Source organism: Arvicanthis niloticus, chromosome 16, assembly GCF_011762505.2.
Source record: "Arvicanthis niloticus isolate mArvNil1 chromosome 16, mArvNil1.pat.X, whole genome shotgun sequence".
NCBI lineage: Eukaryota > Metazoa > Chordata > Mammalia > Rodentia > Muridae > Arvicanthis > Arvicanthis niloticus.
In genome coordinates, this window is record NC_047673.1 from 8,361,737 (window position 1) to 8,385,205 (window position 23,469).

General features: G+C 50.8%; 1 protein-coding gene across 1 annotated transcript in view; it reads right to left on the bottom strand.

Annotated features, from left to right (window-relative positions):
* Rasa3 (RAS p21 protein activator 3) overlaps nt 1-23,469 on the bottom strand; it is a 112,529-nt gene that overhangs the window by 5,190 nt on the left and 83,870 nt on the right. The window contains exons 8-22 of the mRNA XM_034520433.2: nt 21,566-21,642; nt 19,890-19,994; nt 18,623-18,779; nt 17,710-17,858; nt 16,450-16,564; nt 15,080-15,154; nt 14,320-14,443; nt 13,117-13,223; nt 11,525-11,602; nt 10,439-10,516; nt 9,162-9,235; nt 7,783-7,889; nt 6,958-7,040; nt 6,508-6,716; nt 5,122-5,225 (exon numbers count right to left, since the gene is read on the bottom strand). Of these exons, the coding sequence (XP_034376324.1) occupies nt 5,122-5,225; nt 6,508-6,716; nt 6,958-7,040; nt 7,783-7,889; nt 9,162-9,235; nt 10,439-10,516; nt 11,525-11,602; nt 13,117-13,223; nt 14,320-14,443; nt 15,080-15,154; nt 16,450-16,564; nt 17,710-17,858; nt 18,623-18,779; nt 19,890-19,994; nt 21,566-21,642 (1,642 nt within the window). The remainder of the gene's footprint in view (nt 1-5,121; nt 5,226-6,507; nt 6,717-6,957; nt 7,041-7,782; nt 7,890-9,161; nt 9,236-10,438; nt 10,517-11,524; nt 11,603-13,116; nt 13,224-14,319; nt 14,444-15,079; nt 15,155-16,449; nt 16,565-17,709; nt 17,859-18,622; nt 18,780-19,889; nt 19,995-21,565; nt 21,643-23,469) is intronic.

Consider the following 23,469-nt stretch of genomic DNA (forward strand, 5'->3'; position numbering starts at 1 on the left):
TGTTTCTCACAGCGAGGGACAGAAGACTTGAAAGGCAGACCAGAGGGGAGTAGGGCTGCCCTCAACACCAAGAGGTCAGCTCTTAAGTCAGCCATCAGATTCGGAATTCCTGACTGCATTATTAAATTGAATCTGAACCAGGAGAGGGAAAGATGAAACCAGTACAAACAAGAACAAAGCAAATAAGAGAACAGAATCTGCTTGAAGTGGGGCAGCTTTAGTCATCTACTGGACATAGTCTCAAGTCATCTGGGATGATGATAGTATCAGTGATCTATTATGTAGACCAGGTTGGTGTGTATGTGCATATTCATGTGTGCACATGCAAATGTGTGAGTGTGATTATCACATGTATGGTCACTGGGGTAGGAAGACCCACCCATCATGGGTGACACCATTCCCAAAGCAGGAAATTTTGAACACATGGGAACGTGAATTCAGCACTGGTGTGAATCCCCTCATTCACTGCTCTCTGCTGTGGACGTAAGGTGACTAGCTGTTTTAAGTTCCTGCTGCTTTGATTTTCCCCAATAACGGACTGTAACTTGGAACTCTGAGCTAAATAAACACTTTCTCCCTTAACTTACTTTTGTCAGGATATTCTATCAGCACCAAGAAAGGAAACCAAGGAACCTGTGGAGATGAGTGTTCAGGGAACTGTATTGTGTTTGCAGACTTTAGCAAGGCCACTGGCATGTCTGCACAATGACTGAGATGTAATCTGTGTGTGGAAAATGAGCAGCAGACGAACACAGGCTTCTACTGACCGACCCTCCATTACCATCTGACCATCTGAGAATGAGACAGAGGTGCTGGTCCAAGTTCAGAGCTCTGACTCCGGTGAATGTGACATTTGGAGACATGATGGGGGCATGTCTCAGAAGCCTAGCTGACAGTCATATGCAGGAGGACTACAAGACACACGTAGCCATTGCTCTGGTCTCTGTTGTTGAGCCAAGTGGAACGAAGTGACGGCTGGAAGGACTCATGTTTGATGTCGTGTATGAGATGCTGGTACCAGATTCTACAAGAGTCACCCCAGTCAATCTCCCAAGGTCTGATGGGTGGAACAACCTGGTCAGTAGATGGACAATTTGGCTTGCTTAGGGGCACAGCATGGTGAGCAGGGCCAACTGTCCTCCACAGGGACTCTCCATAGCTCAGCACTGCAGGTGCCATGTTGGCCTCCAGTACAGGCTCTCTCCGAGCCCCAGACCAAGAACAGCACCGAGTTACACTGGGTCACCACATTTCAGAGGGAGTAATAAGAAACTATAGCAGGCACATCTGGCTTGGCCAGAGGAGAGGCCAGGCCACCGGAGGGACAAGGGAGCTGCTTAGGGTTTGAAAGGCACAATCTTTAGCAGACAAAACAAGCTGTGGCCCACTGAGGAAGGGACTTATTGATTAGATGGGGATAAGCCCCATAGGTGAAAGAAGGAGCTTGTCTAATAGAAATGGGATATCCCAAGGCATTCAAATGCTCCGGCACAATGTGCAGAGAGTGGGAGACTTGGGAACACTTAGTCCTAAATGGGACATCTTCACTAAACCCTTCCTCTCAGGACTCAGGAAACTATGCAGAAGAAGCCGTGGAAAGACTGGAAGACCCAGAGGGGATGGATGGTTATCATGGAAGCAGTGTCTTCCAGGACACACCATTGCACACATGAGCACACAGAGACTCTGGCAGTATGCACAGGGCCTGCACAGCTCCAAGCTAGACAGAGTCTCAGTGCTGAGAGGGGAAGTGTACACGAGCTCCCATCCCTAGCCAAGAAGCTCTCTCCACCTGACAACTGTTTGCAAAGGAAGAATCTGTTTTCTCTGATGGAGTCTTACTGGGTATACAACGATGTTTGAGGACAGGCCTCATGCCCAGAAGTAGATGGGCAACACAAATCAAACTCAGTAGTATTTTTTGTAAATTTTTTTTTGGTCTCATGTTGCTTTGTTTGGGCATTTTAAAAAATCTTACCAGTCTTTTGCTTATATAATATGGCTTCTGAGTTTGTGTTTTCATGGTATGTGTGTGTGTGTGTGCATACATACATACTTTTTGTGCTTTTTGTTTGTTTAATTCTGTATTTATTTACCTGTTTGTTTTCTAAAGAGAAAGAGAGAAAGAAAAAAGTAGTGGTGTTGGATGGGTGGGGAGGATCTGGGAGGAAGTTTTTATTTAAACAAAACAAAAACAAACTGTCCACCAACAAAACCACCAGGACAGCACTAAGGCGTAAGGCAGAAGCCTGTAAGCTGCACAGCCTCTGACTTTCACAGGGCGTGGTGCTGGATGAAGTGAGTGCCAAGGTTTCAACCATAGTCAGTGGACCCTTATTGTTAGGACAATCCTTACAGGGAAGAAAGATAAAAATGGGAAGGCAGTTATCATCTGTCCATTTCCATCCATCCACTTTCCTGTCAATCCCCACGTCTACCTGCTTGCCTGTTTATAAAGAGATATCTGTCTATTCCCACCTACCATCATCATTATCCATTTATCTCTTTGTCCAGCTACCTAAAGTCCATCTATCAGCTATTTTCTCATTTGTCCATCAATCTGCCCATCAATTTGTCTGTCCACTTGTTCATTTATCCATCTACTTGTCCATCTGCCCATCTATTTAGGAGTCCATCCAACCAACCAAACAACCAACTAACCCAATCAACTCAACCAACCAAATAAACCAGCCAAACCAGCCAGCCAACCAACCAACCAACTCAACCAACCAATCCAACCAAACAAACTAATCAACCAAACCAACCAACCAACCAACCAACCAAACCAACCAAACTAACCGACCACCTAACCAACCAATCCAACCAACCAAACTAATAGACCACCCAACCAACCAACCAACCAACCCAACCAACCAACCTACCAACCCAACCAACCAACCAAACCAACCAACCAAACCAACCAACCAAACCAACCAATCAACCCAACCAACAACCCAACCAACCCAACCAACTAAACTAACCAACCAACCAACCCAACCAACCAACCCACCCACCCACCCAACCAAACCAACTAAACCAACCAACCACCCAACCAAACTAATCAAACCAACCAACCAACCAACCAAGCCAACCAAACAAACCAACCAAACCAACCAAACCAACCAAACCAACCAACCAACCAACCAACCACCCAACCAACCAATTCAACCAAACAAACTAATCAAACCAACCAACCAACCAAATCAACCAAACAAACAACCAAGCCAACCAAACCAACCAACCAACCAACCAATTCAACCAAACAAACTAATCAAACCAACCAACCAACCAACCAACCAACCAAATCAACCAAACAAACAACCAAGCCAACCAAACCAACCAACCACCCAACCAACCAATTCAACCAAACAAACTAATCAAACCAACCAACCAACCAACCAACCCAAACAACCAACCAACCAACCAACCAACCCAACCAAACAAACAAACCAACCAAACCAACCAAGCAACCCAACCCAACCAACTAACAAACCAACCAACCAAACTAACCAACCAACCAAACTAACCAACCAACCAAACTAACCAACCAACCAACCAACCAAACCAACCAACCAACCAACCAAACCAACCAACCAAACCAACCCAACCAACCTAACCAACCCAACCAACCCAACCAACTAACCAACAGCTGTTGGCATCTCTTCTGCATCAGGTTCTGGTGCAGATAAACCCTGTCCTTTGTTCAAAGACAGTCATATGATACAGTGAACAGTTATGAGGCAGCTGCACTTGCAGTGATGGAAGCAAAGCCCAGGCTGCCAAGCAGCAGAGGCTGGGGAAAATGCACAGGGAACTAGGCACTAGCCAGGCTGAGGAGGACAAGCTTTCCAGGTTGAGGGAGGACGGGGATCCTGGACTGGAGCTCCACAGTGCAGGAGAGCCCCAGGCTATGCAGCATTGCTGGAAGAAGCAGGAAGGCATCTACTCACAGGTGTAATCACCCTCAGTACTCAGTGAGTCTTCTCAGTGAGGCCCCAACCTCTCCAAGGCTCTACTCCTACTCTGCTTCAGTTACTCTTGCTGGAGCTGCCCACAGCCGGCTACCTGTTTACTGAGTCACTGAGCAGTCTTAGGTCATGGCCGCATGCGTCCTCAGAGTAGGTATTGTGAATGCCAGGCTTGCTGGGCATGAAGATGTGACAGATGTTTACATGAGTGTGAGTCCATGTTGTGTTCAAGAACCCAGGTGGACATGCACAGTTGCCCTGCGCTGTCTGTGCATAGGTGTGTACAGGCCTGGTACACTGTCTGTGTATCCCCAAGGCCAGTCATTCAACAGTGGGTAGTACCGGGAGAGATGTGGCCGGGCTCCCATGTGGGCACTGGCATGAGGTCCATAGAGATCCCACCCTCATCCCATCAACCATGGTAACGCTCCTGGACCAGAGCAGGAGAATGGGAAGAACCTTGGCAGGCCCACTTCTAGGCTTCATTGTACATGTTCAGTGGTGCATGGGGCCCATCACGTAATCCCTAAGAACAGATGTGAGACCTCCCAACTCTAGGGTGGACGAGTGGTTCACTTGACTTCGATGGGTTCTGCACCTCTGAGTTACAGACCTCAAACCCTGCCCAGGTGGCATCTAATTCCTCTCATCTAGACTGTTTGCTTTAATTCTACAAAGAAATTAAGTCTTAAGGGTGACAAAGTAACAGATATTCGAAACATGCAGTATGCCTGTTTCACAAGCTGCTAGGCATGTGCCATATTCACATGTGCCCACACAGTCGTGTGTGCATCTACATGTGTGCACACATATATAACACATGTACACACACACACACACACACACACACACACACACACCCCACACACACGCACATGCATACACACCTCTGGAAAACACAAGAGAATGAAATCATGGTGGTGTAGATGTCACTGAGAAAGGCTAAAGAATTTGGAAGTTTCAGTTTACATGTTAAGTTCTCTCTGAAAATGTCAGAATGTCCCACAGCCAATTGCTCTCAAAACCACACCAAGCTCCCGGTCTGTAAGTGGCTTAACAGACATGCACAGACACCAAGGAACCCCAGAGGCTCTTCTGTGGTGCAGCCCCCACTTCCAGTTCCTCACGGTGGGAGCCCAGGGTCCACACTCACCCTGCATCTTTTCCAACTTGCCCATGTACAGGTTAAAGAGAGAGTAGATGCGCTCTGTTTCACGGTCCCCATCAATGTCCAGCCGGATGTCTGCTGGGAGACCACTGTCCAGAGACACAGATACAAAACGGTGAATGTGAGGGGTGGGGGAGAGGGAGGGAAGGAAGGGTAGGGAGGGAGAGAGGAAGAGAGAGATAGAAATAGAGACAGAGAGAGACAGGGGAGGGAAGAAGGGAAAGAGATAAAGAAGATAGAGACACAGGCAAAGACACAGAAAGACAAAGAAAAACACATTCACAAATGCAGAGAGAGAAAAAGAGAGAGGAGGGAGAAGGGGGAGGGAGAGGAGGGACAGGGAGGGAGAAAGGGAGGAAGAGAGGGAGAGGGAAAGGGAGGGAGAGAGAAAGAGAGAGAGAGAGAGAGAGAGAGAGAGAGAGAGAGAGAGAGAGAGAGAGAGAGAGAACGAACTTCGGACACATTAGTGATATGGGGAAGGGTCTTCTTGAGGCACATGGGTAGGAATGACCCAGAATAGCCCCACAGTCCGCGATTCCCCTCACCCTTGAAGGCTATGTGTGAGGCTCTGGCTCCTGCCACAGCCTAAAAATGGAGGCCCTTGCTCCCTTCCCTGGAGGGTTCTGGGAATACAGGGCCACACACGCAGATCTGAGAACCTGAGAAGGGGCCCTCCTGGGACCTGGGCTCTGCACTAACGAAGCTGATACAATTTACTCCAAGGCTCTGGGAGGGTTAAGCGACAGCCTAGGGTGGGTGACCCTGAGCAGTCCTCCACCTCAGGACTTGTCACATGAGGCTGCCAGTGCTTCTCTTATGTGCACAAGCTACATAAGGGTTCAACAAGGGGCACTACCAATCTTCATGGCACTAGGCCATCTATGGGATTGGCAGAGTTGGTAGAACCTTGACAACGGCAGAAGGCCCAGCTGACCACAGGGCCAGGAAGGCAATGGCCTGCCCCAGTTTCTAAGAAAGGGGATGCATGCTATGATCCAAGGAGAGAAACCAGACTGAGGCATCTGTAAGCTAAGCATGTTCTCAGGGATGCACAAGCCATTCATGTTCTTTGTAGAAGAGACAGAGAACCCTGCCCTGTCTTCAGACCCTCCACACAAGCCTACCGCTCCTGAAGACATCTCTGCCCCAGGCAGGACTCAGAGAGAACCTGTGAAGGCTTGCAGCTGGCGGCAGCCTATGCAGAGCCTTCCTGAGGACCACACCAAGGGTTCCCTGGAGACAGCTCTGTGCACATGGCTTCTGAGTAGGTATTAGTTACATCTTAGTCAGTACCTTAGCTGACGTGCCTTATGCAGTGCAAAAGCCACCAGCTGGGCCTGGATGAACAGGGCTGAGGAGCCGTGGACCTACCCGGTACAGGGAGTGCAGCCAGCAGCCGTGTCTGAGGAGGCCCTGCAGCAAAGCCAGTGGCCATTCAGGTAGGCGGACGGGTGGAAGACGGTGAGCCGCTTCTGGTTGCACTGACTCACTTTGGTGAGGATGTCGATCCAGTCCTTGGCCTCCACACAGTTGTTGGCCTGGATGTACAACGCGCGCTCTGGCTGGATTACCTGGAACATCTGAGCAGGCAGGATGGGATCAGGGGCTATTGGTCCAGCCGGTGGCAGGCCATTTGCCTAGCTTCTGGTAGGTTCTACCAATGGGCCAAGTAGAGAAGGAAGTGGGATGTATGAGTGGCAAGGTGTCAGAGTCCCCGGGCCTGGATATACAGGGGGAACGGGGGAGGGCACGTTGCCAACAGGAGAGGTGGACAAGGAGGAGGAGGGACCACCTGTCAGGTTGGAAGGGGCCGTCGCTCACATTTTTCATCCGGAAGGACTCCTCCTCTAGTCTCTCCACAGCCAAGATGTTCTCGATGGGGATGTTGCAAAGTGGCTGGTCACCTACAGTGAAGAAGGTGTGAGTGCCCGGCTTAGATACATAGCACACCCCTTGTGTGAGGCGCCCCACAGCCCAGTGGCTGCAAAGCCGCAGCAGAGGGCTCCCGACTGACTGTCCTTTCCTGAAGGCTGGGAAGACAGGAAGATTGTGGATGCAGGGCTGGGGTAGGCATGGGGCTCTCAGAGCACAGGATATACCCACAGGCAGGACCTTGGCACCTTGGAGCTATTTTCACACTGGTGACAAAGTGTCTTGCTCAGGCCCACAGGAGCATGGCACACACCACCTCCAGCAGGACGGCATGCTGGCCAGTTTAGCTCTAGGGCATGGCAGAGGCATTCAGCTCTATCCCTATGACTGAAACTTGGAACTCTGACGTCCCAGCTCGATGAGGTACAAAGAGACCTGGCTAATAGTGTCTCCCCTAAGCCTTTCCTCTTTATTGAATCACTACTGAGGCCCTGCATCCTTCATAGGAGCAAGAAAGACACAAAAAGGGGTGCTGGGGGCAGCAATGCCACACAGTTGAGGAGATAAAAGTCAGGGGCCTAGGGTCTGCAGTACCACAGTCAGCTCTGCACGCTCTGGTTCTATGGGGGTGGAAGGGGCAGAGGCCTGAGGCTGAGTCTCTCTCTTAGGTCTCATTTGCTCCCCAGGATCCTGTGACAGTCAGCCCGCACTGTTAACTGGCAGGGCCTCCCTGGCTTGCTGGGCCCTGAGGGAGGGAGTGGAAAACCTCTTTACCTTTGCTTTTCTGGTAGGTGAACTCATGGTTTGTCAGTCGAAACCACCTCTTCTTGAAATTCTTCATTCCAAACCGCTTCCTTCCTTGGGCCCGCTTAATCATGAACCTGTCGGAGAGGGCACATGGTGCTTACCGAATGTTCTCAGGTCAGGGCCGGAGCTCCCTCCAGACGTACGGTCTAATCCTCCATCCTTGTGAGCACGGTACTGGTACCATGGTACCATGGTATCATGGGCAGTGGTGCTGGAACCCTGCCACTTCCTTGAGCTAAGACTGAAGATGAAGGGCACACACTCTCGGATTTTTGAGCAGTTTTGCCTTCTACTACTACTTTTTGAAAAAACATAATTTTCTTCGACCCGTTAACATATGGGGTTTGTGTAAAATTCGTGAACACAGCATCCTTTGGAACACTGGACTTTATAGAGGAGGGCGTGGGTAGCTCTAGGTGGCTAGACAGAGAAGAACCTGTGGAGTCCTTGGTAATGGATTCACATAAATCTTCGTGCTCAGTTTTTTTTTGGACCCAAGTACCACCTGCATGAGTGACTTTTTCTAACACCACCTGTCTCTCCTCATGAGGTGGAAGAGGCAGTCGTCATTCCTGGAGGTTACAGATCGCTGAGGCTGCAGTCAGGCCCCCTGGCCTCACATAAGCAGGGCTGACTTAACCCAGCGAACAAGCTGAAACGGGCAGAGTCGACCCCACAGCTCTGTGTTGGCAGGTGACAGACGGAGAAGCACTGTGGCAGAGGTGGAAGTGAATCTGTCCAACCGTGGTGCAACAGTTACCACTGCACTCGGACTTAGATGATACTGCAGCTAACCGTGTAAAGCCCCATGCAGCCTGAGGATGTGACCCTCAAAAGGAACAGGTAGTGCTTGGGTCTGGGGTAAAAGTCCAAGACCTTGGCAGGACAGTGTGTTGGCAGAGCTGGAGAGGGTGCACCTGTCCTGCAATGACCAGTTACCACTGACATAAGGTTTGTAAGCCCTGTGCACACTGGGTCAAGTCAAGTACTATGAGACAAGCCCAGTGCTTTGAGGTTGTGAATTAAATGCACATCACATGGTGCCATGAATGCATTGTTGAACACCTGATTAAGTGATTAAAAAAAGAGCAGATACAGGTAGGGCGGCCTGATGGGTACCTAGGGATGGCTCAAGTTTAAGCCAAAAAGACACAGGAGACATAAGCCTAGCCAGACAGTCTCAACTAGGGACTGGGATCTGGGATGTGGGGCAGGTCCATCAGTTGATGCAAACAAGGGCAGGCTGCATCCCCCAGATGCCTCAGGCAGGGCTGTGGGTTGGAAGGAGTGGGGGCGGAGGAGTTCAAGTTCACAACAGTCTTGACCGCCAAGACCTAATTCCTTACCCTTCTTTAAGCAGGATGGGCTGCTCTATGCTCTTGGGGTCCCTTCTTCCCGAGGATGAGATCAAATCCAGGAACTGAGGTAGGAGGAAATCAGATCATTAGAAGAGGAAGCCTGTGGCCGGTGTCTGTTCTGCGGAGCCCTAGCTGGGGTGTGTAGACTGCTCCTGAACCCAGTGGGGAGATCTGGGGATGTGAGTCCTAAGACGGCTGGGTGAGGGGGTGCTCTTGTCTCCAGTATATTAATCCAGCCCACCCACCCCTCCAGGTCTTGTCCCTCAGCTGTGACCTGGTCGGGGCTGTCACTAGGAGCCACGTGAGTGCTAGGAAAGCTACTTGAGCTTCATGGGCCTAAGTCAGGTTCTATTGGTCCATCCTGAGGTCCTGAGGGGAGGGAGGTGTTAGCTCATCCGGAACCCCACTAGCTCTGCCTGGCTGAGGTTACTATCCCCTCTGGTCCCCAGCTTTGGCGTGTGACCTCTCCATTCCCTGGATTCCCTCCATCGGTTGAAGGTCACCCTGAGCTTCTTCCCTTTCCTTGTCCAGGACTTTAATGCTTTCTAAGAGAGAAGCTGTGTAGACTGTCCCAGAATGGTAGAACAAAAGCTATTTCCAGGGTCCAGAAGTGTCTTTCTCTATTGCATCTGAGCTCAGCAGCACACATAGGCATTAGACACACAGTCAACGTAAGACCTATGCTGACCAGTTTGGGTCAACTCAACACAAACCTAGACATATCTGGGAAAGGGAGACTCTCAACTGAGACATCCATCAGATTCACTAGTGGGCGTGTCTGGAGGACACTTTCCTGATCATGACTGATGTGGGAGGGGACAGCCCACAGATGATGCCAACCTGAATGCGTGGTCTTGGGTGGTATAAGAAAGCAAGCTGGGCAAGCTATGAAAAACAAGCCAGCCAATAGCATTCCCTATGGATTCTGCTTCAGTTCCTGCCTCCAAGTTTCCTGCCTGAGCTCCTGTCCTGACTTCCCTCAGTGATGGACCATGATGTAGAAGGGTACACCAAATAAACCCTTCCCCCAACCCCAAGTTGGCTGTGGTTAATTTTATCATGGCAATGGAAAATAACTCAATAGAAAGCCTTTGGCACAAAAAAAAAAAAAAAAAAAAAAAAAAAAATGAGGGTGACTTTCCACATCAGACTCAGGGGAGCCAATGGTGACTTTTACAGCCTCAGTTAAAGTGGCCAGGCAGGTTCTGGGAATGACCATGGAGAGAGAGGATGTGGGGAGCTGCCTTCAAGGGTGTGACACTTACATTTCTTACAGCATCTGCATACTTCTGCTCATTGAAGAGTTCATAGAACGTCGCCATGTACGACTCCTTAAAACTGGCCTAAAAGGAAATGAATCACCTGCTGACAGCCACTAGCATTAACGCTCATGGCCCAGGTCACAGGTCACCTGCTGACAGTCGCCAGTACTAATGTTTATGGTCCAGGTCACAGGTCACCTGCTGGTGTTAACCAGCACTGATGCTCATGGCCCAGATCTGAAAGCTGTGACACAGGTGACAGGTGTGGCAATTCCAGATCACCTGGGTGAAGGGGAAGCATGCAGCCCCACTTAGCGGCTTCAGCATTCATCTGGAATACTAAAACATTAGCCATAGAGGTTGCCTGGGAGTCTATGTTGAAGCCTCTGGCACAAAGCACATCTTTATGCTCCTATTGACACCCGGGAACTGGGTTCATGGGCTACAAACTAGCTACAGATGTAGTCATGAAGACTGGTGCTATGGGCGTGGATCAAAGCTAAGGTAAGTCTGGAAGAACGGGAGTTCAGGGCAGATGAGAGGCCTCGGCACCAACCCCTGGTCAGGGGCATATAATGAAGGGGAATGCAGGCTTATGACCAAAGGGGTCGGAGGGGATCTGCTGCTGTTCAGGATGCAAAGACTGCATATGGATGAAGGGCAGCTGCTGACCCTCCCTGGGTTCACTTCTATAGCACCAACGTCCCAGGACAGCAAGGTCAATATCACACACCTGGTCTACTATAGTCAAAGGTCCTGGGACAAAGCTGAAGAGGCTCAGCTACCTTGTCCACTTAGAGTAGGATGGGGCTGCTCTGCTCACCATGGCCGGTGAGCCTCCCCACAATGACTGGTAAGGGCAGTCACATGGCTGAGGACAATCTGTCCCGGCAGCAGGACATGCTGGACCATCTATTTTTGCAGCTGGGAGATGGAGACACAGGCTTTAATTATCTTTGCTATCCTCTTAACTGTGATGAGCACACCCTCCCCTGTATGCAAAACATTTCATTGATGGCTTATACAGAGAGGGAAAAAACCCAAACCCAACCCCCCAGCAGTCATAAAGGATGGTGAGCACAGGCTTACAGACTTGGACTTGGACAAGCTGCCAAGGGTCTGGATCGTCTTGGAGATCAGTGTCAGGGTTCTAGAAGTCTGTGGATCCTGAGGAGACAGGACGAGAGAGATGTGGGTTTTATTAGTTCTGTGGAAGAGCAACTGTTAATCCTGGAATAAGATAATATGCTGAATGGCACTAAAACCTACCATAGCATTGGAGTATGTGCATCAGTAAAGATTCGGGAAGACCAGTGTAGCCTGGGGTCTGTTTCATCAAGACCCCAGGTTCCTGGCATTGCAAGCTGAGAAGGGCCACATGGCTGAGGACTCTCTGCCTGATATGACAGGGATGTTTTCAAAATTAGAGCAATCCTGAAGATCACTATAGCCCTAGCTAAGGTCCCACAAACCTTGCTAGGGATGCCTGCAGCTTTGCTATGACTTGGAGGGTGTGATGTTTTGAATATGCTTGGCCCAGGGAATGGCACTATTAGGAGGTGTAGCCTTGTTGGAGTGGGTGTGGCCTTGTTGGAGTGGGTGTGGCCTTGTTGGAGTGGGTGTGGCCTTGTTGGAGTGGGTGTGGCCTTGTTGGAGGAAGTGTGTCCCTGTGGGGGTAGACTTTGAGGTCTTATGCTCAAGCTACACCCAGTGTGGAAAAAGACCCTCCTCCTGGCTGCCTGAGGAAGACAGTCTTGTCCTGGCTGCCTTCATATCAAGATGTAGAACTCTCAGCTCCTTCTCCAGCACTTGTCATGCTGCCAGGCTTCCCACTGTGATGATAATGGACTGAACTTCTGAAACTGTAAGCCAGCTGTAACTGTAAGCCAATTAAATGTTTCCTTTATGAGAGTTGCCTTGGTCATGGTGTCTCTTCATAGCAATGAGACTCTCTGACTGAGGGTTTAACTTAATCCAAAGAAAGCTCCAGCAGGTCATGTTGTGAACCCCTAGCAGGAGGCTACTCTCCTATACCTTGGCCCTGCCAGGCATATATCTGTTGCCCCATTAGAAGAGCTTGGCCATAGCATGTGCACCATAAGTAGATGAAGAAATGTGTGTATGTCTTAGATAGGGTGGGGGGGGCACTAATAGAGAGTATCAGGTAAGACCCTGGTCAGACATGAGTTATTATATAAAACACTATTAAGTGGGGGTCAGAGAGATATTTAGTTGATAAAGTGTCACACAAGCAGGAGCTTGATCCCCAGCACCCATGTAAGAAGTGGAACATGGTAGTGTGCACTTGTATTGAAGAGGTGGAGACAGACAGGGCCCTGGAGCTCACTGGCCAGGTAGTCCAGCCTAACTGGTGAGCTCCAGATCCCAGAGAGGGACTGTGCCTCAAAAACAAGACAGCTGGTGCATAAAGAAAGAGATCCGGGTTTGACCGTGCCCCACTCCACTGAGACACACCTACACATACACAAATATAAAATAAGATAAAATAGTATTGATTCTTCCATCAGGGTGAAGAAAGCTGCCCAGCCCATCCTCTCTTCCACTCTCGGAAGCCTAGCTGCTGAGGGAGGTCCAGCTGGCTGAAGGGAACTTGCTATTTAAGAAGGACTAGCTGGTTGAGGTGGACTGCCTAGCTGTGAAGGACTGGATGGCTGGCTTACCGTGTGGTGGGGTGTCAGCTGGAAAAGGTTTGGGGACAGGATGGCAGGAGCGAAGAACCTCAGGAAGATGAAGCTGCTCACAGCGGTGTACCTCACATCCAAGTCATCTGAAGCAGACAGGGGACAGTTTCAGTCTGGGACAGAAGCATGGTACATGGGTTCCGGTCCGATCTTGCTTGGCAATTCTCAAGGACCTCGTAGACCAGCCAGACTTGGCTTAGATTCTGTCTCTCTCTCTTTCTGTTTAGGCATCTCTTCTGTATCTCCTGTTCTCTCTCCTCAGTTCATTCATCTCTGTGTTCAGTCACTGCTCTGTCTCTGTGTCTCTGTCTATCTCTTTGCCCATTTCTCTGTCTCCCGATCTGCTCCTCTCATTATGTCACAAGAGGACACAGTCTGGCAGCTGAAGGTCATAGATGTAACCTTCACCAAGGCCTCCTGAAGATCATTGTTGGGTGGTCTGTTCCCATATGGGCTGAGATGATAACTTTTTTATTTTTGTCTTTGGAAACTCTCTCCCTAGCCTTCTGAGGTCTGCAGTCCCAGAGCTTTGGGTGTCTGAAGATGCCTGTCTCCCAGAGGCTGACCCTGGGAGCAAGGCACTCTGGCCTGAGACACACAGCTCCAGCTGGTGTGGAATAGTCATGGGGGCTCTCATTGCTTGTTGGATAATCTGTTTGGAGTGTGGGTGTGGGGCCTGGAGAGGTGTGGGTGGGGCAGGGGTTGGGACAGGAAAGGTCAATAGCATTGGGGTACGGGGTTGGAGGTGATAGGGGCAGCCTGAGAGGTCTGGTCTGGTCTGCATAGGACAGGCCTATAGTGTCCAAGAACTCTGGGCAATATCCTTGTGTGGAAGGAGGCTACCATGAGGATACAGTATTTTAGGGGATAAGGCATACAGTTTAAAGGGGGCTGTGGGGAGGGCATCTCTGCTTCTCCAGGAGCCAGCATGAGAAACAGATCTGAAGAAGAGGGTCCCCGGGAAACCTCTTCCCAGATGCCCTGACACTTGAAGTTCTTTGGTAAGGGAAAGGGGTTGGTCTTCTTAGCAAGGTGGTAACTCAGAAATTCATGACCCTAAGAAGAAAACATGCAAAGGCATTTCTGGGAGGACATGCTTACACTAAAGGATTGGGGTTCCTTCCCAGAAACTGGGGGATTCTGAGCCAAGATGGCTGGGAACTCATCCCCTAGCTGGCTCACCTTGGAAGCGCTTGGCAGCTGCCTCCCGCAGGGAAAAGAAGATGTCACACATGACCGTGGGGCAGCTCACCCCGGACTTAGTGATGACAGTGAAGATACGATCCACATACTGCCTTAGGCTCTCCTGCAAGAGTTGGGCAGTTAGACCCAGTGTCTCCCCGAGGCCAAGACGGCCTCAGAGCCATGCCTCAGGATAGCAGAACCCAGCCCTCCATGATGTTTACAAACACCCTCCCTGTAAAAGGTCCGAATGGGGTGAGTACAGTAACCCAGCCCCTGGGTCCTCTAGCCCAGCATCGCTGAATGTAGACTGAGCTTCACTGGGATCCACAGAACCTGCACTTCTGTTTAAAGGTCTGAACCCAATGAAGTCTGGTCTGTAAGAGCTAAGAGGACATTGACACATGGGAGCCCCTTGAGCAGTCTGACATGCTTCATATAAAGAGGCTTGTTTGTCCCGAGCTGAAAAGTGGTGGAGTTTGCGGGTCAGGTCTGAGCCTTCAGAAGACAGTGGCAGCTGTTGGAGCCTCCAAGAGGCAAGCGAGTGGGGCAGTGGAGGACAGGCGGTAACAGGGCATGTGTGACGACAGTGCTGTGAGCTCAATACTCGACTCAGGGCCAAGGACCAGGGAAGCGGTTTAGGGCTTGGCTATCCCCCACCCTGACTGAGATCTTCAAACAGTACCCACACAGTCATGAGTAGAATCTCCACCAGGTGACCAACCTTGGGAAGTGTCCCAGAACAAAGCAGGTGCCTTACCATGTTGTTCTCAAGGTTTTCGCCGTCTTTCAGTTTCACAGGGTCGATCTCGCAGGACTTGTGGCTCTGGCAGATCTGGAAGAGTGTTAAGAGGTGCTGCACAAGGGGGGCAGATGGAGCTGAGAGGCTTCCCGAGGAAGCTGGCTCTCCTGGAGGCAGCTTCCACAGTGGATGCTGGACAGGCATGCCAGACTTGGACTGGGCTGCAGCTGCCTTAAAGATCATCCTTGACCCCATATAACCCCAAGTCATCCCAGAGTCCCATGAGGTCCCACAGAGAAGACAGTTGCTCCTACACAGGCTGCTGGGAGGAACCAGTGAAACACAGAGGCAAGGCCAGGAAGCACAACCCTCCTCCGTCCTAGCCAGGTGGTGAGCATTGCCCCAGGACCACATTGCTTGGTTTACTCGTGAAGAGACGCTTCAAAGGTTTAAGGACGTTCTTCCTCTTGAGTGTTGCAAGGGTTCTGCTCACAGATACATCACTATTCTACTTTACATTTTCACACACGGCAAAGAACCTGCTGTTGACAACCCGCCTTACTGGAAAGGCGTCCAACAGAAGTCGTGTGAGGGGTGGGGTTATGAGAAGGGAGTCGTCTGGATATGAAAGACATCCTAACCACAGGCACGGACAGTCCAGGGGTTTGACGGTACAGATCACAGAGGCAGCCCTTAAGGGCCGAGGGATCTGCGGCATGTGAGGAGCTCCTGAGAAGAATGAGGCTTCTCTTAAATGTTCCTCTGTCTTTAGCATATCTATCTATCTATCTATCTATCTATCTATCTATCTATCTATATCATATATTAATCTATCATCTATATATGTATCATCTATCTCTATCTCTCTATCATCTATATCTACCCATCTATATATTATCTACCTGGCATCTATATATATCTATCCATTTATATCTATCTATCCATCATCCATATCTATCCACCTATCATCTATCAATCATCTATATTTAACTATTAATCAATCATCTATATTTATCTATCTATATTATCTATCTATTAATCAATCATCTATATCTATCTATATATTATCTATCCATCTATCATCTATATACTATCTATCTATCATCTATTAATCAATCATCTATGTCTATCTATCTCTGTATTATCTATCCACCTATCATCTATATCTATTCATCTATATATTGTCCATCTATCATCCATCCATCCATCCATCCATCCATTTATATCCATCTATCTACATCCATATATCCATCAAGAAGCAAAAAGGATTCTGGGATATATACAATATGTCCTCTATGAGAGCTAATGAGGTCCCTGTAGGTAACTGGGTAGCTCTGTCTCGTATAGAAGCATCGATCACCATGCTGAAGTGGCCAGGGCCATCTCACCTCCTCAATGGTGGGCTTCAGGGTCACATGGAGATAGTGCATGCCTGCCAGCTTCATCGTCTCATCTATGCACTTGGATGTCAGCGAGTTTCCTCGGAAGATGGTATTGGGGTCCCTGGAAAACAGCACTGGGGTGATCTCTGCCTTGTAAGATATGAAAGGAGCAAAGCCTCCCGAGAACTTGGTCACTGGGTGGGGTCATAGATGCTGGCAGGCCTGGGGCTTTGTGGGAAATGCTCTATCTCAACAAGTTCTTTTGCTGTTGATGTGCAGAGCTGCACGGACCCTGCCTCCACCTGTCCGTGAAGGGTGCGTCTGCAAGGACTTGGGCTTTTGGCACCAAAGCCTCAGGCTGCACACAAAGCCAGGTAGTCACTGGCTGCTGATCAGCGTATCCCCTTTGCTCCGGTTCCCTCATCATCAAGGGCGTCTTGGGATAAGCCTTGCTATTCTGGGGGGAGAGCAGACCCAACCTTTTTGAGTCAGTAGTGGGGCTCTCCAGGAAGACTTGGAGCTCACCGGGGTGAATAGAGCTGGTCCTTGAAGCCCTGGGGCCCAGTGCACCCCCTCCCCACCCTTTGTGGATCTTTCCAGAAATGGTGACTTCTGAGAGGACCAATAAGGAAATCTGTTAAAGAGGGTCAGAAACCTGCTTGGCTCCTGGAGAGCCTAACACTCTCGCTTCCTACCAAAGCTGTACACAGATGCAGTTTAAGATGGCTACTTTTGATGTCTAACCGCTGGGTACCCAGGGGCCCAGCTTCCCATCAAGGATATAGATAAGTGGGGAGCAGCAGGGTCAAGTGGAAGATACAAAGAATGGGGGTAGATCTCTGTGTGAGGCTGGGGTACAGGGAAGGTAGCATGGAGGTGGGAGGAGCATGAGGTGGGAGGGGCCTGAGGTGGGAGGAGAATGGGGTGAGAGGAGCATGGGGTAGGAGGAGCATGGAGTAGGAGGAACATGACGTGGGAGGACCATGAGTGGGAGTGGCATGGGGTAGGAGGGGGCCTGAGGTGGGAGGAGCATGAGGTGGGAGAGGCCTGAGGTGGGAGGAGAATGGAGTAAGAGGAGCATGGAGTAGGAAGAGCATGAGGTGGGAATGGCATGGGGTAGGAGGGGCCTGAGGTGGGAGGAACATGAGGTGGGAGGAGCATGAGGTGGGAGGGGCATTAAGGGACGGGGGGGGGGGGGGGTGGGGGGGTGGGGTGGTGGTGGTGGTGGAGGGGGACTGAAGGGGTGGGGCAGCAGGGGGCACTCACTGGGTCCTCTTCACCTCTGCGCTAGCGATGGCACTGATGAAGGGCACTACCCTGCCATAGTGCAGCAGGAGCCGTACCAGCGGGATGGCTGCCTCTTGCTTGTCTCTGCACACCTCACCCAGGATGTGAGCTGCTGAGGCTGAGACAGGCTGGGCAGAGGGGTAGTATGAGCAGTGAGCACGTGATGTGGAACCCACCCTCAGCAGGCTGTGCCCCATCCATAGTACCTGGTGACTAAAGACTGTCACCCTATGGCCACGTGCATGACAGCACATGGAGGCGGGCCACCCTGCAGAGGGACTCACCCCATCTGTGGTTTCCTTTCTATCTACTAAATATCCCACCGCTTTGCCGAGAAACCTACACCTTACGAAAACCTGTGTTAACATCCCTAGTGCAGTGGTTCTCAACCTTCCTAATGCTGTGACCCTTTAATACAGTTCCTCATGTTGTGGTGATTCCACCGCCCCCCCCAACCGTAAAATTATTTTCATTGCTACTTCATAACTGTAATTTTGCTACTGTTATAAACCATAATGTAAGTGTCTGATTTACAGGATATCTGATATGTGACCCCTGTGAAAAGGTCATTTGATCCTTAAGGGGTCACGAACCACGGGTTGAGAATCACTGCTCTAGCGTGCCCTTGCCAGGCTGAGTGTGGCACAAGCCTGCTCCTGCCAAACCCCAAATCCAGCAGGGCAGCCTGAGCAGGCCAGGCTCCTGCAGCTATAACTGGACAGGGTTAAATGTCACATGCATAGCAAAATGGGTACAGGCACCCCCGGGGACTGAAAACAGGGTGGCAAAGGCTCGGTATGCTTTGGATAAGCAGAGCCAGACAGGTGGGCACACAGGGCAGGTTTGTGGAGCAGGGTTCGGGCCTTCACCAGTAAATATGGCTGACACACACCTCCACATCTGCAGACTTCAGTAACAGGTCACGCAGTGGGCTGTAGTACTCCGAGGAGAAGACGTGGTCTTCTGTATAAACTACATTTAACCTCAGCGACCCCAAATCATCTGTCTTTAGGCTCTTACTACCATTGTCTCGGGGCTGGAGGAAGTACCTGGGAAGGAAGGACGGACATGGGCCAGCAGGTAAGGCCAGGGTCCTCCCGAGAGTGTTTCCAGGGAAGCCCAGTGCCCTGCCCCTAGATAGCCTGTGTTGTCACCAATGGGTCTCAGGTGGAAAGACAAGGCTCCAGAGCTATTCTCCAGGATATCATGGGGGCATGGCCACCTGGGTGTTTCCTGTAGAACCACAGACTTACAGGCTGAAGGGAAGCTGAAACAGGAGGGACGATGGAGGGACTAGGAAAGCTGACAAAATGGGGACCATTTTAACACACAAGAGAGACCTGGGTTGTGATGGTGGTCTGTGTCACTGCAGGATTTTCTGAGAACCCACCCCCCCGCCCCCAGCTCACATTGGCCATCCCGCTTTACCCAAATGTTTCTGGCCTGGCAGGTTGTCATTGGCTGGGGTGGAGCCCTGTGTCCCAGAACCTGGCCATGGAACTACCAGGGGATCTCCATAGAACTAGAAGTCAATTTCCTGGGACAGGAGTCCACGTTAGTACCCTCAGAGTAACACTTGGCATGGGACATTGCAATACAGGACACTGGGCTCCATGTGCTTCATGTCTTTAAGTAAAGATGCATTCTTGTTAAAGCCAAAGTGTCTGAAGGAACCAGGAATAAAGTCACGGGAGCAGAAAGGAAGCTTTATGAGAGCCTCGGCGGGCTCGCAGACAGAGAAAGTTTGTCTGAAGACCCACAGTACCCTGCAAACCAGCCCTAACCAGGGACCCCAGACAGTGACGAAGGCCATCCACAGCAAAGCATCTACTAGACTGTTGACATGCTCTCCCAGAAGAGGCCCAAAGCTGCACAAAGCTCTAACACTTGCTTTTAACTGGACCCTTCTTTGTCATTAGGATCCCAGAACCAATGGTCTTCCCTTCAGTATGGACAGCTCTCCCGTCTGCTGAGTGTTACCTACTGTAAGAGCAGAGGCCTGGTCAGAAAGCCCAGCAAAGTTAAGAGCAGGCCATGGGAGGTTAGGGTCAAAGGTTAGCATGGCACGGGGGCGGGGGGTGGTGGCATGGGGGCTCTGCAGTTCAAAGCTGTTCTGCGCTGGCTCCCCCCACCCCCCGTACCTTGAAATGCTCACTTACCAGGCTTCATAAGAGCTGGAATATCGGAGCACCTTGAGAGGAATCCTCAGCTCCCCGAGAAACTCATCCCCAAACTTCAGGTTGCTGGCGTTCCACAGGTCAACTCTGAAAAAGATAAGCAAGTGCCATTCCGATCTCACCGAGCAGGGCCACCTAATGGGCAGGGGCAGAGGGAGCCTGCTTCCCAGCGTGGGCAGGGAATGAAGGCCTCCTGTTCTCAAAGTGAAGACTTTCACCACGGGCCAGTGGGTGAGCCAGGCTGCACTGTGGAGCGGAGATTTTGATTCTCAGTGCAATGGACTAGCAGTGGGCAGACAGGATACCTGTGTCTGGGAGCCAGTGGGGACCCCCAGCTCAGTCTGTAGGAGGGAACTACTGGGGTCACTACCCACGGCAGAGACAAACAGCTGTTCCGTTCTTGGCTATGACCTGGGTCCCTTCACCTAGTAGTAACCTAAGGACCCTAAGCAAGCATTAGAGATCTGCTAAGGCTTTGGCTCTGCCCCAGACGTCCCTGCAGGCCTGGCACATAGAGTAATAGCGATGACATGAGGCTGAGCAGTTGCCCACAAGACAGAATCGCAAACCAGGACAGATGTTCCACCACAGCTATACCTAGGAGGGATATTAGACACCTGACAGCCCAGCTTTGAAAACTTCAGAGAACTGCCTTTGTCTCCAACACCCACTAGACTGTAGGGTGTGAGCCTTGATCAAGGTGTACCCTCTGGAGGGCCTACAGCTGGGTCCCAAGGAGTCACAAGCTACACAGTCTGCTGTCATGGTAGTGTCCATTGCTTCTTGGGAGAATGGGTCACTCAGGGATGCTGTTTCCCCCAAGAGAATGCTCCTTGTTCCCTCAGATTAGGGGTTGTAAGCCTGCACGGGGATAACTGGGTTGGGAGCATGGTACCCAGCTTGGCTCAGCAGGGTTCACAGCCAGAGTGTTGAAAGTCTTACATAGGTTTTACCATGCCTTGCCTATCAGGGCATTACTATGGACGAGGATGATTTAGAAGACCAAGCTGTCCTTCAGTCATCTTCGCCAGGCTTACAGAGCACACCTGCATGACCAGGGGCTTCACTGAAAACATGCGTGTTGAAACCCACCCCTAAGATGAAGGCCCCTGCTGGCGAGCTTGATCATATGACGGCCAGCATCTTCCCCAAACAACTTAGATGGATTTAGGAATCCACAGGGGGAGGACATGGTGCATACCAACCTTGACAGAAGACTTGGTTTCTATAGCAACAGAGCAGAAAGACCCACACGGGACCCACAAGGGACCCAAAAGGAATCAGTCACATCAGAGGAGATGGCTCTGCAGGGGTAATCAAAGCCTCAGAGACTCATATAAGACTCTGCTCAGAAAACAGCCTGGAGGAAGGAATCTGCTAGGTGGCAGCTGGCTTTCCCATAGGGCACTGAGGAAGAAGAGGAGGAGGAAGAGGAGGAAGAAGAAGAAGAGGTGGAGGAGGGCTTTGTCCCCTGGCTGTCTCTAAAATTAATCCCAGACCTTTGTGAGTAGCAAGTACAGGGGGTGTAAAGCCAGCACTGGGATGAGATCCCAAACGGCTGATGCGGCGACGTGCCAGGGCTACCTCCACAGTTCGGAACCTGTTTAAGTGACTGACCTCTGCAGCTTAGAGGCTATCGCCCTCTGTAAGGCACTCACCGGATTTCAAGTTTGTCCACGTCCTCCTCCTCGAAGTCAAAGTGGGACTTTTTGCTGTAGCTGCAGGGTCTGGTCACCTGAAGTCAGATGGGAATGAGTAGTGTCAGACTCCCCAGTCAGCAGCTGGGAGAACACAGCTTGGCATCCCACAGGGAAGGACCATACAACTGGCCGCCCGTGAGAACCAGAGCTGAGTGTTTCTGGACTAGGAACTCGCCCTGAGGCCACATCAAGCCATGGCAGGGGCTGATTTCTCAAGAGGGGGCAGGAACGTATGCATGGAGGCAGCTTTTTCCATCTCTAAGCTGCCTATCGAGTTCATGACCTTGCAGGTCCCCAGGCTTCTTGTCCTAATGTAACGAGGCAGGAAGATAGACCTACAGGGCAATAACCTTGGCTCTTAGAGTCTCCTTTTTACTCTCAAGAAAGTACGAACAATGCACTCCACCAGACACACACACACACACACACACACACACACACACACACACACACCACACATAGTAGGTCCTACACTCAGTTCACTGTGGTGGTCTAACCTGTCTTCTAACCCCAGCAAGACTTTCTGGAGAGTTTACACTCTGGGAGAGGCCAGAAAACCGAATGGACAGTCTAACACTCTTTACATATGACAGTTCAGAATGTCAGGCTCCTGGAACGTAATAGACGTATCCTGTTTGCTCCATGCACAAAGCTCGATTCCTAGCACCATACACTCACTTTCCTTAACCATGAGCTTTAATTTACTGGATGACGAACAAACACCGAAGCCGCCTGCCTCCCCCTGAACACCACCCCTGTCTCAACTGCTCCTCCCAGAAACACCCATTGGATGCAGTGGCCTTCCTACACTAATCTGTCCTTGTGCCTCTTTGGCCCTACCATCTCCGTGTCTCCTCTCGGTGACTCTCAGAGAAGCATGCCCCATCTCAGCCGTGGATATCCCTCAAGTATCACCTCAGGAAGGCTCCAGGCTTCTCCGCCACCCTCTCTCCCCAGCAAGGAGGACCCTAAGGGAAGTCTAGGAAGAAATCGATCTGGAAGCTACTTCCTTCTAACGCGTACTCTGTGAGGGGCTGCAGAGTCGGTCAGGCAGTTTACTTTCTTCCCATGACCTGCAAGTCTCCAGCTTAAGTCAAACAGTGGTTAGAAGCCCTGGTAAGTTTTGTAAGCTGGGTGTCCATCTTTCCGTCCTGCTGAGTCACAGGACAGAAAGATGGACAGCAGCAGCACCTGGAGTCTGAAATAGGAGGGGCAGGGACCCCGCCTGCCTCTGGCAGTCTTATAGGTGCCCACGACATACATGGTTCTCAAGCTTCTCCAGGACACTGAGTTAATCCTATGGGCTGGAGCTTATGTCTCGAGCAAAGAAATTGGCTACGCACAGCTCCAAAGTGCAGGGTCTCACACAGTAGGTCCACAGTAGAAGTGAGGTTGCCACCAGAGCAGATACGGTGTCAGAAGAGTCTCTCCTCACTCCTACCGTACTGTAACAGGCTAGTGGAGGCCTTCAGGGGCCGCAGACAAGGACAGACACTGCTGGCTTTGATTTCCAATACCTACTAAACTCACATTTTCTGACCACAAGTTCATGTATACAGGGAGAGCCTGTGGTTGGAGTGAGCGCCCACACTCCTCCTCTGTGACCTCTCCGCCTGCCTGTATAGCAAGGATTTCCTAGCCGCACAGTGGCGGGGTGCTGCTCCCCACCACTCCTCCCTGCACCCCTCAGGTCACAGACCTGCCTTCAGGTCTCTTGCTCCCTGCCTCTCTCTAGCCTCCATTACAGAGGAATCATGGGATTGGCTGAAGACTGTCCACTGCTCTGACCCCTGACCTGATTCCAGGGCACCCTTGTTTATGCAGATTTACAGAGCCTTCTCGGGGCTGAGAGTCCCAGTCTC